General features: G+C 36.6%; 1 protein-coding gene across 4 annotated transcripts in view; it reads right to left on the bottom strand.

Moving 5' to 3' along the window:
- The window catches only part of GABRA4 (gamma-aminobutyric acid type A receptor subunit alpha4), a 60,963-nt gene that overhangs the window by 24,713 nt on the left and 16,987 nt on the right, over positions 1-19,263 (bottom strand). For 3 of the 4 annotated variants that reach the window (XM_028092545.1, XM_088020864.1, XM_028092544.1), the window contains 3 exons: positions 17,351-17,494; positions 16,345-16,497; positions 9,829-10,088 (listed from right to left, as the gene is read on the bottom strand). In XM_028092545.1, coding sequence (XP_027948346.1) covers positions 9,829-10,088; positions 16,345-16,497; positions 17,351-17,494 — 557 coding nt within the window. The remainder of the gene's footprint in view (positions 1-9,828; positions 10,089-16,344; positions 16,498-17,350; positions 17,495-19,263) is intronic. The other variant, XM_028092547.1, reaches the window with a different exon arrangement.

Below are 19,263 nucleotides of genomic sequence, written 5' to 3'. Positions count from 1 at the left end.
GCTATGTATATTATGTTGTGAGAAATTAGTCCCTCAAAATAGCAAAAGGGAAATTGGCAGCTTAGCCAAATAAACCAGAAGGAATGAATAATCTTACATAGTAGCTTAGGGAAGAGAATTTGCTGGAAAATGTAGCTAAACATTGAGGGAATTTGTTTCAAGCAGCTGTAATTTTTGAAGCTGATTTTTTTGCCACTCTTAAAAGAAGGGCTGGTTCACTCACGTTACTAACATAGATGGGAAAAGATCACCGAATTAATAAAAATTGGAAACACCACTTAAAAAAACACTTTTAATAAAACTTCACTGATGGAACTATGTGGTTCCTTCATATATTGCTATTCCTGGCAACTGAGCCTATATCTCAGTTGTATGAGGACTGAAATCAGTCAGTAATTATATTTCTTGAGTACTTGCTAGGTTCTTAGCAAATTTGGGCCAGAAGTGCTGGAGTAAATGGAGAAGTAATAAAAATTCCAGTAATATAGTAATAGTTTATTAATCATATAGCAATGCTAGAACGATCCTTAGGCTGGTCCATGAATATCACAAACCAAACTAACGGTATTTACAGTAATGAGCTAGCTAGCCCATTTCCTTGCCATTCTCCTGCATCTGCTGCCCATCGGTAAAATACACGTCACTGCCAGGCTGAGTTCTCCCACCATGCCCTGTCAAAGTTCAGGATGTTTCTTCACAACATTCCTTGATCCCTGCAGAATATTTGCTCCTCTTGATGATTTACGTCCCTATACTCCGCCACCTGACATAGTACAAAATTCATTTAGGGCAAAAACTATCTCTTGAACTTGTTTAAAATTTTCCCTACAACCTTTAAAACAATTCCTCTGAGCATATGTTTTAAGTAAATATTGTTAATTAAATATATCAACACATGTAAAATAGGTTATTTCAAACAAAAAAATAATAGTAATACTTTTGAATGTTTTTTTAAATGTTTAAAATGCCAAATATTGGGAAAACGGTGGACTGCTCTAAAATTTGTTGAAATGACTGTGCTAAATCAATTTATAATTTTTAGCCTTGACAAAATGCCCATGTGTTTTATGCAAAGCTGGAGATTTGGAGAGTGTGACTAATTTTCTGTGATTTTGGCTTCTATGTAAACTAAACTACTAGCTAATGGACAGGGCTTATTTATAAACAGGATAGAGTTCCAAAGTATGGCTTACACTTGCAACAATGTGAACATTAATACAGCCTTCAGGAAACCTGGAATTGGGATGGGGAATGAATATGTGGTGGTAAGGCACAGCTGAGGATCAGTAGTGGTGGAAGCAGGTTATGACTGTGGGGCAGCAATTCCTAGGGGTTGTAAACCTAAACTTTGGAGCCAGATTACCTGGCTTTAAATCTTGGCTTGGTTACTTATCAGCTGCATGATTTTGGAAAAAAATCACTCATGCCTCTCTGTGCTTCAATTTCCTCATCTGTCAGCGAGGATGAAGACAGGACAGGACCGCTGTGACAATTACATGTGTTAATACACGTAAAATGCTTAAAATACTCTCTGGTACTTGGTAACATAGTATCAGTTAATGCTCTTATTGTTATTGGAACGGTACGATCTTTACTATAGCGGTGAGCATAAAATACCCTGAATATTTATTTTGATCTGATTCAGTGAACCCAAAAAGAACCATCCTCCTTCTAATCAGTTTTACTAAAGTAAGCACATGTTAAAGAATATAAAGCAAGCTGGCATTATTTATAGAGAGTAAGCGAGTGTGTAGGAATGTCAATTTTTCAATTAGAAGGAAATTTAGGGGCGCCTGGGTGGCTCAGTCGTTAAGCGTCTGCCTTTGGCTCAGGTCATGATCTCAGGGTCCTGGGATCCAGCCCCGCATCGGGCTCCCTGCTCAGGGAGGAGTCTGTTTCTCCCTCTCCCTCTGCCCCTCCCCCTGCTCATTCTCTTTCTCAAATAAATAAATAAAATCTTTTTAAAAACTTGGAAGGAAATTTAGATATAACCTTGCCTAACTTCATCATCTAACAGAGGAGTGCAAGCCGAAATACTGGGTTGTGTGATTAAAGCTACACTGGAGAACTGAGAGTAGAGACACAATTCCTTTATGCCTCCTTGTTTTCTCTAGTGAAGTGCAGCACCACGCACCTGAAAGTCTCCAAAACATTATTTTCCTCAACCATAAAATTATGTGTATAACAATACAACAATTCATCCTGGGACTCATTGTAGAAATTAGAGATATCCCATATAAAGCAACTAGCACCATATATTATATGCATACACACACACACACATACACACACACACACATCTATATGGTACATAGTAGACAGTAAAAACAATGATAATGATGGTAATGACATGCGATGTCCCCAAATTCCATGTACTACATAAATACATTTCACAGCTTCTCCCTTTGCCGCGATATTTATAAATATAGAATACAAGAAAATAAAAGAATGGATTTACTATTAATCTATATCTATACCACACACACACACACACACCCTACCCTTATAAACCAAGGTTTATAAGATGCCTTACTTTTTCCTTGAACACTGACTAATATATCTAGCCTTCCTAATGCAGCATCAAAATTATGGCATTTCCCATTCTGGAGGAAGAAATAGACTACATATTTCATTATGATGCTAATGCTGGCATTTTTCTTCCCATGCAATATTATTACCAATAATCACCCAATATGCACAATATGGTTTTGATAAGCTATTGAAACTGATTGCTTCTCCTCCTTTTGTCATTTTGAGTGATGTCCCTTAACTTGTCACTTTTTGCATTTCAAAAAAGTAATGTGAAGTCTCAGTGTAATTCTCTGTCATATAACTTATCACTACCCTCTCCGCTTCTGCACAGCATTCTGCACTTAATCATTATTTAATTATTTGAAATTAATCATTGAATGTTGGTCCTCCCTACTATCCTCATATCTATGAAGGGAGTGAGCACAGTATTTCTAGCATACTGACACTTAATAGGTATTTCATAATATTCATAAATATAATAGGTTCCCAATATGTAATTGAATATAGAGATTGGTATTTCAGCAGACAGGTCTGAGGTAGCAGTGAAGATTTGAGAGTAATTTCCCACTACTAAAAGTATGCTTGCATTAATCTAAAACCAGGACTCGAGACACACTTCTATATACTAAATATACTACTAACTCACAAGACTACTAACCTCTGTCCTTCACTAGACAATGCTCCAAAGTTTTATCTTTGAGTTCTCAGTGCCCTGCATGGTGACAGGTGAATAGCAGTTGCTTGGTAAACACTTGTTAAATGACTAGATTTGCTCTCAAGGATTAGCAACATGACAATTTCTCATGAATCTGCAGAAGACAGGTAACAAAACTAAAAGATAAAAAATATGGCCGAAAATGAAACATAATTCTGTTATTCTTAACATAAATCATACCGCTTAGTAATTGTGCAATTAAGCAATTACTCATTGCCTAAAGAGCATTACTAAACTAATGAACATTCTGTACTGAATAAGGTATGGGCTTGGGGAGGTACAATTTATATAAGATTTAAAGAATGTCATTAAACTACTGTCACAAACACATGTAAATGTCAAGTGAACTGACAGCACTTCTTCATGTCCTTTTTCAAACTGCCAAGAAAAGAGATTTTTAAACTAAGTTAAGAAATGAAAGAAATATGGACAAATGGAAAAATGAAACTTTTCTGTGTGTTAGCTTAAACTATTTAAAGAACAGCATTTCTAAGAGGAGTTTTGAGAATGATTAAAATGAAAATCTGAAACTGACCTAGTTTGTACACCCTTTTGCAAAGAAATGAAGCTTGTGTATTACCAACTGCTAGGAAATCATTGTATTTTAACACTGATGTTGCTAATAGTCATTGACATCTGTGTAAGTGATATGATTAAAATGACCAAAGGAGAACAAATGATGCTTTCCTCCTAATGCACAGTTGTACTTGTGATTTACTGAGATTTCTGTTTTGTTTTATTTTTTTCAAAGCATCCCTCTCAGCTCTTCATTGCTGCCCACTAGCTGAGTTTAACTGTTAACAAGTGTGTCTCAGAATGCTAAGACTGAATATTTGCTGTTCTCGATGCTCCCAGCGACTCAGCTCTAGCTCACTACATAACATCTGTTTGATGTTCACATTTACTTTGGTGAGAAAGAACTTTACATAAAATACAAATGTTTTTGGACACGGTTGATATTTATATAATTTCAGAGGCACCACATTCTCCGTTGTCCAATTCCTAGAGTTGACTCATTATAATCCATCAATAAACTGTAACTATTAAACACCATGCAATGTGTTGTGTGAGGAAACAGAATGAAACCATAATCAATTTTATTAAGGAGCTCGCCGCCTAAGCTAGGTAAATATAGCAGTCATATATGAAACAATTTGCTTATGCACAATACTTCAGGATATTATGAATGATAAATTTTGTGATACATACTTTAAATGTTGAAGATGCTTCGAGAAATAAAGGATAATAACAATCACACAATTATTTACTGGGCATTAAAACTTGTACTATGTACTTGACATGTACGATGTTATTTAACCCTCACGATAAGCCTTTCCAGTAGGTCCCATTAGCATCCCCATTTTGTAGATGTGGATCCCTAAGACCATGTCCTGGAGATCCTTACCCCCAGTCAGAATGAGTCACATATGGGAAATAAGGCTTGAGTTTGACTTTGAAGAATGGATAGTAAAAAAGGAGATTCTCATGAGTGCACTTAAATTATTGAATCCAAGAGGCACCTTGAATTAATTACATATCTTTATATGATCTTTTTCTTAAGACTCTAAGTAGAGCAAATAGCTCTTTAATTTTACAAATATCCTTGTAAGAATCTACAAACATTTTAAAATTGAGAAGTCCAAGAAGAAGAGTTACAGTGAGAAGGAAACAAAGAAATTAGGTAGATGGGAAAGGAAAGGTATGCAGTGGAGAAGTATGCATTTGCAGCTTGAAAAAAGAAAATCATCATTATCGTGGGAAGGGAGAAAATGTCCTGCTATGGAAACTGCCACTACCTAAACTTGAACTAATTCACTTCTTAATTAAAGGTGGTTCACTGCTCTTCTCTGTTCCAGAGAATGACACACTACCATCTCACCCTCCAGTTCCATCACTCAACATTTCTAATCCATCATTAAGGCTTGAATGTCTGCAAAAGTTCTTGTTAACTGACATGTTAAGAGCATTCAGAATATTTTGCTATTGTCATTTATTTATAGAAATATGAACAAGACTGTTGGGCTGATCGTTTTATACATGTATATAATATACACGTTCTACTGTCTATTCTTTATAGGTATATAATAAATTAAATACTATAAAACAGAGTTTTAATAAAAGAGAAGAAGTTCTGCATTCAGATACAGCTGAATTAATTTAAATATTGGGTTTACCATTTCTTGAGTACATCGCTTAACAACTGCCAACCTCAGTTTCTTCATTTGTAAAATAGTTATCATGACCTTGAAATTAAATAGCACACGGGAAGCATATCACATAGTACCTGATACAATTTAAGAGACCAATTAACTTTAGTCATTATATCATTGGATTTTTTTCACAAGATACAACATACACTCATAAATGCATACTTTCTAACTGAACAAGGACTATAAGATATATTTTCAAATGATTTCTTAAAATATGATTTTAAGAAATATTCCCTTCTTTAAGAGTTATTTATTTTCTAAACCAGCCTATTAATCCAAATTACCTGCATCAGTGAGAGAACAGATACTCTCAAAAGTAGTAAGTATGTGGAAGGATACAGCCACAACAATGAAGCTTAACTCAAATGTTGGAGGGACAGAATCAAAGGCAGAATTAAGGTAATGCTGAGTAGAGAAGTAGAACAGCTGCTTTGCCTCTTGAGATGCCCAAAGACATATTCAAGCTGCCCACAGCTGCCCTTAGATTCTGCCAATCCGCCTTTTCTCCTTACTTCATGAATATTGCATAAACCATACACATTCCAATTCCCAGAGAATACGAATGGTCACCATAAACCTTTGCCAGGCCATTAACAGTCCACAGGTCACATATAGTGACAATGAATCAAGCCACTAGTGACCTTACCCAAAGGACTATTGAATTACCAAATGTCATGTAGACTCTCGGGGCAATTCCAAATAAGGAGTGTAAGCACATTTTAAACAAAGGCAGCACCATTCAAATAAGTAAACAGCCATACAAGCTGGAATACATATTTGAATAAGCAAATTTCAGCTGTCTGATTAGAATCTCTACTGAAACTCCAAACCTTATATATTCTTAGAATATTTCCTTCCCGTAATATGTTTTAAAATTTTGCTCTTAACACAATCTTTCTCCTTCTAAATTTCCTTCTCCCTATCTCTCTCTCTCTCTCTCTCTCTGTCCCTCCCCCCAAATCCTCCCTCCCTCTTAATTTTAATGTGTTCTCAACCTTCAAAGTTGAACTTGATACTGAAGCCATTCACTGACAACTGACACTCCAAAGCCAGCTATGCTCTGGTGAGAATCTGGAGTTAGGAGGATGGGTGGGCTAACCTATTAATCACTGTCTTAGGAACACAGACTTCAAGTACACTGCTGTGGAGATCTGAGTTATTATACATACATAGTCAAATATTGTAGAGGACATGAAGCCTCTGATGTATATTTTGACTAGATTTCTTTCCCACCCTTAAATACTATGAATCTATGCCCTCACAAACGATTTTAATTTTCTTGACATTGGGTTATGTCATTTGCACACAGGTTGTGGCCCATCCTGCCAAGAGGAGTTACTGAATCAGAGTGGACTAAGCCCATTGCATTTGTTCAATTGAGATTTACTGGCAATGGCAACAGCTCCATCCAAGCGATATGTTTAAAGGAGCGAACAGAAGATTATCGGTCCTCTTCCCACCTTTGGACATTAGCTTTGTTCTGATTAAGTGGTACTTTTAAGTATTTATAATATTCCATTACAGCACTAGTGCAAGTTCACTTTGCAAAAAATGAAAAGAGAACCATAACAACTCATTATAAATAGAAAAAAATATGTATATAAAATACATCTCCAAATCCAGAATCTCTGGACTTGAGCAATCCTGGGGTTGGGAGAAGTTAATAGCTACATGGGAGAGTCATTATGTTTTTATACTTTTCAACATTATTAGAAAATCATTAGTAGAAATATGTTGTCTTAAAACTTAAAAGTTAATCACTAGTGAAATAAAGATATGACATATAGCTTCTAAAGTCCATGAGAAAATAAAGAATAAGGAATTTAGTAGTAAAAATATATTACAAAAGTTAATATTAAGAAAGAATACAAAAAACATTAAAATCAGACCAAATAGAATTCAAAGGAAAAGGTATTATATGGGACAAAAATAAAAAGGTTATTTTGTGATTAAATACATAAACTGATATGAAAATAGAGCAGTTATGAATCTTTACATGTTGCATATCAGAGTATCAAAGTGTATAAGACAAAAAAAGTCAAAATGTGAAAAAAATTTAACACAAATCTCCTATCAGTGGGAGAACTGTTTGTGTCTTTCTTGGTGTTTGAAAGATCAAGAAGACAAGAGGTGATTTATTAGATGGATGAAATAATAATGTTTTAAGTAAAATTGATTTAATAGCTACAAATCAACTTCTTTCAAACTGCCATCAAACATTTATAAGCTTTTAACATAATTCAGAGCACAATGAAAGTGTGAATAATATTTACATTTGTGCAGGTAACATTTCTGAATACAATGTGACACAACTAGAAATGAACAGTGGAGTTAAATAAACAAGCCAAATCCACTTTGGAAATTTTAATATTATCTTCCAAATAATTCTTAGCTTATAAAGAAAAACAGTCATGTAATTGTAGAATATTTAGCAAATAATTATGATAATAAGCATCAAAAGTTATGAACTACGGCCAAAGCTGTATGTGATACAGCTCATTGCAATAAAGGAATCTTTATTATTAAATAAGAAACAGTGAAAACAAATTAGAGGAACTAAACTCAAGAAACTAGAAAAAGAGTAACGTAATTAACCTGCAGAAAGATAGAAATAAAATAAATCACAAATCAGTAATTAGAAAACAGAAGCAGTAAAATAAATAAATAAATAAATAAATAAATAAATACCCAAGACTTAATTTTTTTTTTTTTTTTTGGAAAGGAATAGTAAGTTCTACCAAGTCCTCAACACAATAGAGCAAAGCAATTAAAACGACAATCAAAGGCAGAGAGGACATAAATTTATCCCTAGGGAACGGGAAAGGAATAAAACTGCAGATAATCATTTTTTTTCCACTGAAAAGAGTGTACAAAATCCTTTCTAATGATTTTGAAAATCTTGTGAAATGGGTTCTTCTAAAAGAAAATGTAAACTACCAAAATTGACTTAATGGGAAGTGCAGTAATTCCCCTACCTGCACGCTTTTCTTCGAGAACCAGTGCCCAGAGCTCTGCAGGAGCTATAGACTGTTGAACCCCGACCAGTTAATTCCCGCGGGGGTGAGCATCTAACCTAATCTGTTCTGCCGCCATCTTCCTGCGGAGGAGGACTGCCCTGGCACCTGCATTCCGAATGGAATCCCAGCCCTCCCACACCGTCCCAGCACGTCGGTCCTTCCTCTTAGGGGCTGCAGCTCTACCACCACTACCAGCCCTACCACAGTCACCATCTAACACGCCACGTATTTTATTAGTTATGTTCTTTAAATCATGCGTCTCCCTTTCCTCCTCCTACACACTTAAATGTAAGCTCCACAGAGCTGGATATTTGCTGCAGGGCAGGGCCGGGGATGGGGGTATGTACACTGTGGATTCCCAGACCATAAACAGTCTGTTGCATGGTTGGCATTGGATGTGTATTTGTTGAATGAGCTAAAAAAAAAAAAATAAAGGAATGAATGAATGGTTTAACAAATAAGAATGAGTTATTATCTACAGACAATAAAGTTGATCATTTATATATACTTTGATTTGGGCAAAAGAGTGTTAGACCACTTGTGGCAACTACAAGGCTATGGATAAGGGACCACAGACACTTGTCTGCTGATTCAAGAGGAAGCTGAGTAGAGTGAGATTAAGGAAGAAACAGATCATGGAGGAGGAGGGGGAGATGGAGGGGGGAGAGGAGGAGGAGGAGCTGCCTATTTGCTTACCAGTTTTCATGAAGATCTTGCTATTTTTGTACAACTGGAGTCCATGAGGAAAACGTTACTTTAAAACTTTTTTTCTTTAATCACAGAATCACTGATGTGTGCAATGTAAATTACAGTAGCTCTTAGATTTTTACATCCTTTTAGGTCTGTCCCTTTAGGACAATAATGCTTCATCTTTGGTGTACATCAGCTACAACTATGGGTCTTCTTGTTTATTGGTTTTATTTTCTTGTTTAATGCAAGGGCACAGGCCCCACCAGGCCCCATGGGATAGTTCTAATGTGGGATCACGTCAAGACCCGCTGCTTTACTTTGTTCAATGAAGTCCACTAAAATGACTGATCAACCCACTCAAAGTTATCCACAGGTTCCTCTTAATAGTAGACATCAGATTTTACCCCAGTCAAAAACTTTTAATTCTGACAGGAGGTTTCAAACAACTGGCTCCACGTAAATCTAGCTCATCGGGACCCATCTGATTTTTAGGCCATTAATCATAGTTTTAAATTTACATTTACAATTATCCTTTTCTATTTTTCTGGATTTTAAATGACTTATAAATTATTATTGGTATTTTCGAATTCTCAGTGTTTCCCCTGGCAATGCAAATCTGACCAAAAAGCTGAAATCTTCAACTGAAGGAGATTAAGTCAAATACCTGCAGAGGTGCTTCGGGAGGCTTTTCTCTCTGCACGGGAGCCACTGGTATTTCCTGGAGGGCTTTTGAGGACTTCCTTTTGGCTTTTTCCATTTGAATATTGGTAAAATAATTGACAGCAGCAAACTCAATAAGGGCAGAAAATACGAAAGCAAAGCAGACAGCTATGAACCAATCCATGGCAGTAGCATAGGACACCTTGGGCAAAGAATGCCGCGCGCTGATGCTCAGTGTGGTCATGGTGAGGACTGTGGTTATTCCTTCAGAAGCAAAAGAGCAAAGAGACAAAATAGTTTACCATTACTTCTATGCAAACAAACCAACAAACCTCGGGACTTGGAGGGGGAGGGGTAACAAAGTTTACAATATCTCAAATCATCTTTGATGGAAGATTCAAACCCTAGCGGTTCAGTGAAATTAGCACAGGTTTTCAAGTAAGAGATAGATATCATTAAAATCCTGGCTCTTCTAATCATTGGCTCAGTGTGACTTGGATTAAGTGAGGAAAACTCATTGGGCTTCATTTGATACTTACCTATTGGGTTTGCTATAAAGATTACAAGTATATGAGGCACCTATCATATATTGGACTGGTGTTAGTATCTGAGCCAACATACCTGAGAAAGTCAACACAACCTAACAGGAAGTGTGACTCACTGAGGCACTGATTCTCAACCAGGAGTGAGAAGTTGATAGCACTGTCATTTGGAGCATCAGAATTTCTGGGATAAGCATGGCCCATTGCTATGGAGAATCATGACCAGAAAAATCATGAATCATAGATACTTATAACTGAATATTGCCTATTGAATTAAGATAAAAATAAAATAATAATCTAGTTGTGAAAGAGCTTCATTTATAAAAAGCAATAAAGGTATGTTTCTGGAAAAATAGATTTCTAGAATAATTTGGTTTTAAAAATACTGGACATCTACCATGCATCAGTTTGTGGTAGGCAGGAAAATCTTTGCAACAAGAATAGAGGTACTTCTCTTTCATCAGTAGGTTTCTGAAGAATATCATCTCTGGGGAAGCCTTCTCCTCAGCCTGAAAAAAAAGGTTAGCCCCCATTCTCAGTGGAAAAACTCCACTTGTCACTGGAGCTATAGAGAAATGTGTTATTTAAGGATGCTAATAGTTGTCTCTTTGTGTATCTTTGTCTGTCTGCATATATAAGCTATGTTATCTAGTTAAGCTCTGGAGATTTCTGTGAGAATTTATTATATCCATTTAAACTCATTCTAGGGGCACCTGGGTAGCTCAGTTGGTTAAGTCTCTGCCCTCAGCTCAGGTCTTTACCCCGGGGTCCTGGGATGGAGCTCTGCATCGGGCTTCCTGCTCAGTGGGGAGTCTGCCTCTCCCTCTCCCTCTGCCACCCCCCCGCTTGTGCGCTCTCTCTCTCTCTCTGTCAAATAAATAAAATAAAATCCTTACAAAAATAAATAAAAATAAACTCATTATATTTAATATCCAGAATTGTTCCTGAATTGAGGAGGATGATGATGATGATGATGAAAAAGTCACCTAAACTATATACTCCAATCCATGTCAATCCTTCACCAAAAGCCAAATAATAACATGTCAAACTGAAGAGATAGTGAGGCCCATGCAAGAGTAATAGAATAATAATATTTGAAATTAGGGAGAAATTATATTGTCTCCTCAACTCAGCATTTAATTATATTCTGCCTTGTTCTCTAATTGTTCCATGCATGTAGGCCTGTCTCCACAACCTAATTTAGTGTAGCTTCCTTGAGGGCAGAAATATCTAACACTGCTTCAGGATTTACCATACTTCATATAATGCTAGATACATGATAAATGCATAGTAAATAAAAACTCATTTTTCACCTCCCTCACCAATCCATTTCTTCTCCAGTCCCTTCTGAATTGTCAATGTTTAGAACATAAAAAATTAGAGCAACTGTGCAGTGTATAAGCTATAGATCTTTAAAAAATATTCCATAAACTCTACAGAGAAAGAAACTTGAGGATTTGGTTGTATTCCCTTTTTAAAGAAAAAAAAGTGTGATGTTTTAGAATTTTATTCATCTAAAACAGATTTTTAAATGTTTGCTGGGTCAAATATGGAGATATTGAAATTGCTATGAAAATGGAGTACTGTGAATTTATTGGACTTCATTTCAGAAAGAAACCCTAGAACTTTTAGGCCTCCATTTGATCTCAGAAAAATGGCAGCATTCCCATACTGCCTGTGGGATGTAAATTAACTGAAAATTCTAGCTACAAAGTTTGAAGATAAATCAAAGTTTTTCTTCTTATTCATAAAAATTTAAGTTTAATGGCCTATTAAGAATTCAAAACTGTTCTACAACTTCCTTGTGTATATTTCCTCTACTATCACAGAAATTATGCTGAAAGCACTTGGAAATAAAATATGAACAGTGCAGCCTAAATAAGAACACCTCTCAGAACTCAGAATAATGTGATAACCAAAAAAGAAAACGCAAACTCAAATATAAGCGATTTAGGATTTCTCAGGTTGCTTTGAACATTTTTTTTTTGGTACCAGAACAATTTCTCCTGCACACCTGAAGGAGTGGTCTTCATCTCCTGCTGTCATGTGAAGAAATTCCCTTATCAGTGCTAAGCAAGCAGGATATTAATGCAATTATTGGGCCTTGAATCCCAAAATTACTTTCTGATCACTAAGGAGGGTAGATCACCAAGTTCATGAAGATGTTAAATGATGCTAATGGACATAAATGCAAAAAATATGTGGCCACTTTCCACTTCTCTTTCACTGGTTTGAGTCAATTTGATTTGAAAGTTTGTAGAAGAGCCCTTCAAATATTATGGTTCATATCTTATGACTGTTGGCAAAGTTAGGCAAGTAACCTGTATAAACAATTGGCTAAGTGTTTGAAGTTGCCGTCCTTTTAGACAAAAAATTTTCTCCTCCTTGTGGTCAAACTTAAAGAAAGCCCTAGCATGACAGGAATGTGCTTCTTATAGCTGTTTTTAGACAGAGCATTCGGTTAAATAAACACCAAAAGAGTAGCAAACAGAAGCCAACCCTTCAGATAAGGAGACATGCTTCCTCTGCATCTAGGAAGACAGTGCATCTGCTCTAAATGGCTTAATTGGCATCTACCCTGAAAACATTTCAACAACCATAGAATTTTTTTTGACATGTTCAAGTAGAGCTGCCAGTACCTGCTTTTATAATGCTGAATACGTACCATATTGGCTGGCCCAGGGGCTGGGAGAGGGCATGTAAGAGTGGGCTAAGACTGTGCACAAGAGTAAATTTTTGGCTGGCCACTCCAAGAAAATGAACTAGTAATGATTTAGATATGCCAGCTGGCATTTACTCTGGTTTAACATTTTACTATACTGGAATAATTACAAGACTTACAGGCATACAACTTTGCAGATAGAAGGCCTTTGGAGAGAATTTAGCACACACACTCTGCTTTTCATATTTACACTAATTAATTTGTGGGGGGGAAGAGGAGAGTCTATTTTTCCATGATCTCTAGTGACATCCCTGATCCAACATATACTCTCCCAGAGTGAAGAGGGAAATGAAAATTAGAGAAAAGAAATACTAGTCCAGAATTAATTTTTTACTTAAAGCTCCTATGAAATAGATTGCTAATGTTCCCCAAATACTTAAAACGTAACTTCCTTAGGAAAATGCCATCTCAGTGCCTCAATGAACAGTTTAATAATCACCATTCTGATACATCTTAGGTCTTTGAAGACTTAATTATTGTGCATAATTTCCCTGGTCAATCAAAACCAACATCTTGGCACACGAGCACAAGATAGGCAAATGTCACAGTTCAAATGGAAAAAGCTACCCACGAATTATCTTCAGCACACATCCATACAATCTCACTCAGAAGCTCTGGAATGCTCCACAAATGCCCACATCCTCAAACTTCCTGTGAAGACAGAATGGCAGGCTTCTCGAAGTTAGACAGAAACTGTCCTGGGTCCATCACTTGTAAGTATGTGACTTTATACAAGTTTCTTGATTTCTTTGAGTTATTTTCCTTATCTGTGAAAAACTAATAACACCTACGTTGCTGAGCTATTGTTAAGATTGCATAAGATGGTAAATCTTATCATCGTTAGTGGTAGTACTACCAGTATCCTTGCTACGTGCCACTTAATTTCCTTACAGTGTCTTATCTGTTGGAGATGTTGGTGAGTACTAATGTAATCAACGTAATCCTTCTCCACACCACTGGAAATTCCTATTGTTTGGGGGACAAGTGAGATAGTACGGTGGCTACCAGTTTGTATTCAACCAAAAAAGCTTCTGAAGCTTATCAAACAATCACAATAACCATAAAATACAGGGAACATTCATATTATAGTATCGAGTAGTGATTCTTAAATGAGGCAGATGGTAGCATGGACTATTATAATAATAAATACTTAAACAAAATGTATTGTGTGATAGGCTTTGTTCCAAGTGCTTTACCCAAATTAATTCAATTTAATCCTCATAGCAACCCTATGAAGTAGGTACAACCATTCATCCTGTTGTAACGCACGAGGAAATGAGCAGAAGTAACTCACGGGCGGTTTACAGCAAATCGGTGGTAGATCTTGTGGTTAGAACCGAGGCTGCCTGGCTGCAGAATCTGTATTAAGACACTATTGCCTCTTCATCAGATGCACAGAGGATGGGTCAATACTTTCTGCTCTAGATAGTCTTTAAGGTCACGGAGAAAAGATGATAATATGTGTACCAGCGGTTTTATTCTTATTTTCTGATAACAATTCCTGAAATGTTGGTATGATTTGTGCCAAGGAAAGTGAAGGTAGTTTGGTCTGTGCTCAGCCTCCGCAGGTACTTCCTGCCCTGTCAGGCTGACTCTGAACGTGATATGTAAAGACCCAAGTCTGCTATACACACTAGATGAGGTAAGGAGCATAAAGGACCTAGCAGAGTGCCCGGTATTATGCAATAACAATAAGTGTTTTCCTTGAAAAGCAATTAAAAATCAAGGAAGCCAAGTCCCAACAAAATAAATCTCCTCCATGTGAGAGAAGTACGAGAGAGAGTAACGAATATGTACTAAGTGCACCGTGTGCCCTGGGATAAGTACTGAACATCAGTCTAACTCCTCATCAGTCCATGAAGGAGAGATGCATTAGGATGGAAATGTATATGGATGGAGAAAATAAGTGCCAGATTCTGGTTTCAAACCCCAATCTATTATAGTCCCAAGCTTAGATTTGTTATTTGCTCTTTCATTTTTACACCCATTTTTAATGGGTAAAATTTATTCAACACTTGCAATGTGCAGTTATTCTTTAATTGAACGCTCACAACTCTGTGAAGTAAGTAGTGCCATGATACCCGCTCACTGCCCTCCTGGGGTCATACCCTGCCCCCAGCATTGACCCTTCTGTAATAGTTTCCCCAGTAGGGTTCTTGAGTAAGCCTAAGATTAAAGGGGGGGTGCAGATGTCTATGGAAAATTTCCTCACGTTCAGAGGCACCGAGGACACTAAGACACCTGATCAGTTCTCTATACGGATGGGGAAGCGGGATGAGAAGTTCCCACTTCCCCCAGTTTCTTCTCACCAGCATCCCTCCTGCTGTTGTGTGATAAGGGATATTATATCATGGCTCTGATCCTACCAACTAGGAAAAGCAAAGGAAGAGTAACATCTCTTGTGAGGATTGTACCTCCAGTCCAGACCAACTGCGAACATTTTCCTTCTTATCCTACTACTGAATGCTTTTGCTACTCACAATCAATAGAAAAAGAATAGAGAAATATGTTAAATTGAATAAATATCATTATAACAAATTGTATTATTCAAAAGCATGGCTGATGTACAGAAGACTTGTTCACAGCTATAAAAATTTAAAACTGATGTGTTCTGGACCTCATATAGTTAAGAATATGATATATAGGAAGCCACTCTAAAAACAAAAAGAAGAAAATATGCCTGTGTTCAGAAAAGAAAAGATGGAGATAAAATATAACAATGAGCTAATCACCTAAGCATATAATGCCATCCAACTCGATGCATTTAAACCACTGGCATTTTGTTCCTCTTCATTAAAAGGCAAATTATTCTAAGGTTTTCATAGTCATTCAGCCGTGACTTTTATTTGTTTTATTTTAAGTTCCCAGTGCATTTCATTTTAACACCTAGCTATGATTTTAATTCAACTACACAGCATTAAGGTAGGAGCCCAAGAATATCACAAAAAGTGAAATCATACCCAGATTCCCACTTGGTCTGATCTGCCTGGTCTCAATAAGGGAAATACGATGAGGCCGCAAAGGAAGGGATAGCCTACCTATATCCCCTCAAACCTTATTTGTATTGGCTGGGTAAAAATGAAAGTTTATGAAAAAAAAAGAAAAAAGAAAGCTATGTGATTCTTTTCTCCATACAGCTTGACATATTACTGTTTAATATTTTCTTAGAAAAAAAATGACGTCTAAGAGCTATTCCTGTGCATCGTGATCAAAATATAACGCAAACAAAAATACCCATGAAATGAATTGCACTTACCAAATACAGTCCTAGCTGGAACTGATTCCTTGTTTATCCAGAACGAAACTTGAGAAAGAATCACTGTCATAATACATGGAATGTATGTCTGAATCATAAAGTAACCCATCTTCCGTCTGAGGTGGAAATAAACTGTCATAACAATATATTCACCTACAAATAAAACACGAGGAAAATGTATTATTGGTTATGCAGGCAATTAGTCAATGACTTCATAATCATACTTCAGACTAACAAACAGTATTTCAGACAAAGAATGATCTGTTGTGCATTGAAAGCAAGCTGAGAAACATATAGTTCCTAACTAGGGAGGAAATGATATTGAACATCATTACGTAGAAAAACACTTTTGTTCTATATAGTGGTTAAGCGATTTAACAAATTAAGCTACAACTTTTTAAAAAATTCTTGCAGTGTTTTCTATTTTAAAGATATGGTACTGCGAAAGCAATTAGCCTTCAATTTCAGCATTTTTCTTAAGAGCAGAATTTAGACCTCACTTTTATGGAAAATCACTAGAAAAAAATGGAAATACACACACTTGAAAATCTAAAGCTTAATTTTGGAAAGAATTGAAATACACAGATATACGTTACGTATACATATATGCTTCGAGAGAGGCTGTCTTACTGCCTTAGTTTTAGGAAAGAGCTGTATTTCTAAATGTTATACATATGAAGAAAAATACAAAGAGAAACTTATAACATAGAGCCATATATAACATCCCTGAGTTCAAGCATCTTTTATGGGCATTTAGACAAAAATCTAAAAAGCTAATAAGGGAAACAAACTATAAGATTTCTGGGAGCTGTTGATAAACATTTTTAATGTGACATCTGAAAGCGACATATTAAGAAAGTTACTTAGGAAAGCTGTGGCCTTAGTCTCAGACTGTGAAGCCCAAGATTCAGAAGACTCAAATCCCAAAACATGGTTTTCAATCCCACTTGCAGGCTAGAAAATTAATGCCAAGTAGCATATTGACTTTAATCGTTAAGCATCTCACCCGTAATGGACTTGATAGTTTCACTTGATACAGTTTGCCCCACCAAGTCATATTGGACTAAGCTGGAAGACTCCTTTGGAACTTCCACTGATTTCTCAGGACCTTTTGTCCAGGTATAAATCATCTCACTCTTCGGATATGCATCTGAATGAGAGCCCAGAATGTGATTAGACTTAATGGTCCTTTTTCATCAGGACTGACGGTCAACACTTAAGAATATTACACATGTTCAAGAAAGATGGAATAAAAGGAAACAATACTCATTATGATTTATTCAAACATGCTTAAGATTTAGAAAACTGTAGAGATTAAATGAACAGCCTTGCAACTCAGCATATTTCTTGTTTTTATGTCAAAGGATTGGAGAAGGAGAGACTAACACTAAGGCAACTTAAATGTTATATATGCATCAATGCACTTGGATGTGCTTCCATACTAATAGGATAAGCAGCTGAAAAACAGAAATCATGCTCCTCCACCAAAAAAAGTATTTCCTTCCACTCTAACTCAATTCCAGTGCTTGACCAATACTGACTTCTTCCATCCTAAGGCCGTTCTGCCAATTAGAAATGTACCAGATGCTGCCTATAAAAATACAACAACAAAACCAAAACCAAATCCTACTGTTGGGAGAGCTCTTCAGGGGTCACCTATTCCAGACTGTCTCTGGGCAACACCCATGTTGTTTGGGAACTATTCCGCAGCGACAACTGATTCTGCTGTTTGTAAAGCTCTCCAGGGACTATAAATACACAACCAGTTCCGCTACCTTTAAACTCTTACAATCAGGACATTTTCCCTTCCGTCTTCAACAAATCCCTCCCAGTGGCAATTTAAGCCCATTTTCTATTATTCGGTGTTGAATGCAAATGGAAACCAGCTGCTTGCTTTACCAGTCCACCCACAACAGGTAGCTTGGCTCACACACAAGGAAGCCTGAAAGAACATGATGAATTGGTTCCCTCCACAAACCTTCCTAAAATGGCTAGAGCACAGTAGGTCCTCAGTGAAATTGCTTAATTCTACAAAGGAGCTGATACCGAGGGAGACTATTTTTACAAATGATTTCACGAAACGAACTCTGAGGCTTGTGTTGCCATTTAGCAGTAGACATTTCAAAGAGCCCGAATACTATGTTCCTGCCCTTGATATTCTAAATCAGGTATCCTTCCATTGGCTATTCTACCTTGATAGAATAACCTTGCTCTTAACGATTCAATAGTTCAGGCAGGAAATGAGGGCCTGGGCAAAATGGGTGAAGGCGATCAAAAGATGTCTCTCTTCTTAATTCCTAATCCAAAAATTCAACTTCCCAAGAGTGATTTCTTTATTTAGCACAAACCCTGTGTGCGTATCAACTATGTTCAAGTCACTAGGAAGAGTGCTGTGTATGGGAACCAGAGGGGCCTGGATGGGAAAGAACTTCCCATAGATAAGAACTATCTTGGGGGAAAATTTAAATTCTTACAGTACCAATGGGTTTTAATTCTGCCCCCAGTGAGATGGCCCTTTCTGTCTATGTGGTTTTTTTTTTTAAATCTTCTCTCATTAAGTCACTGGTTAGGGAGCAAATGACTCTCTCTAGAATTAACTTAGCTCACTGAATACTGTGATTACTAGGGGTTATAAAAGAAGGGTGATGGCCAATTCTCATTAAGCTAAGCAGTGAGCAATAGTAATAGCAGGCAAAAGTTTCACAATCAGTGTACTAAGGATCTGAAGCAATAATAAAAGCTAGCATCTATTTTTTGGTAGATTCTGAATGAATCAAATATTTGCAGCAGACCTTAGAAGAGGCAACCTCATTTTTCCGCCATCTCAGAGAAGGAAGCTTAGGGGAAAAGAATTCCATATTGTTTTCTACCCATTCATTTCACCTTCTCGACTTTACCTCCTCAGAATATGCCCAATTC

Source organism: Eumetopias jubatus, unplaced genomic scaffold (genome assembly GCF_037043125.1).
Source record: "Eumetopias jubatus isolate StellerSeaLion01/CBP00866 unplaced genomic scaffold, mEumJub1_p1.0 scaffold_2, whole genome shotgun sequence".
Classification (NCBI taxonomy): domain Eukaryota; kingdom Metazoa; phylum Chordata; class Mammalia; order Carnivora; family Otariidae; genus Eumetopias; species Eumetopias jubatus.
Note: the sequence above shows the minus strand (reverse complement) of the source record. Positions and strands in the feature narration are given on the sequence as shown.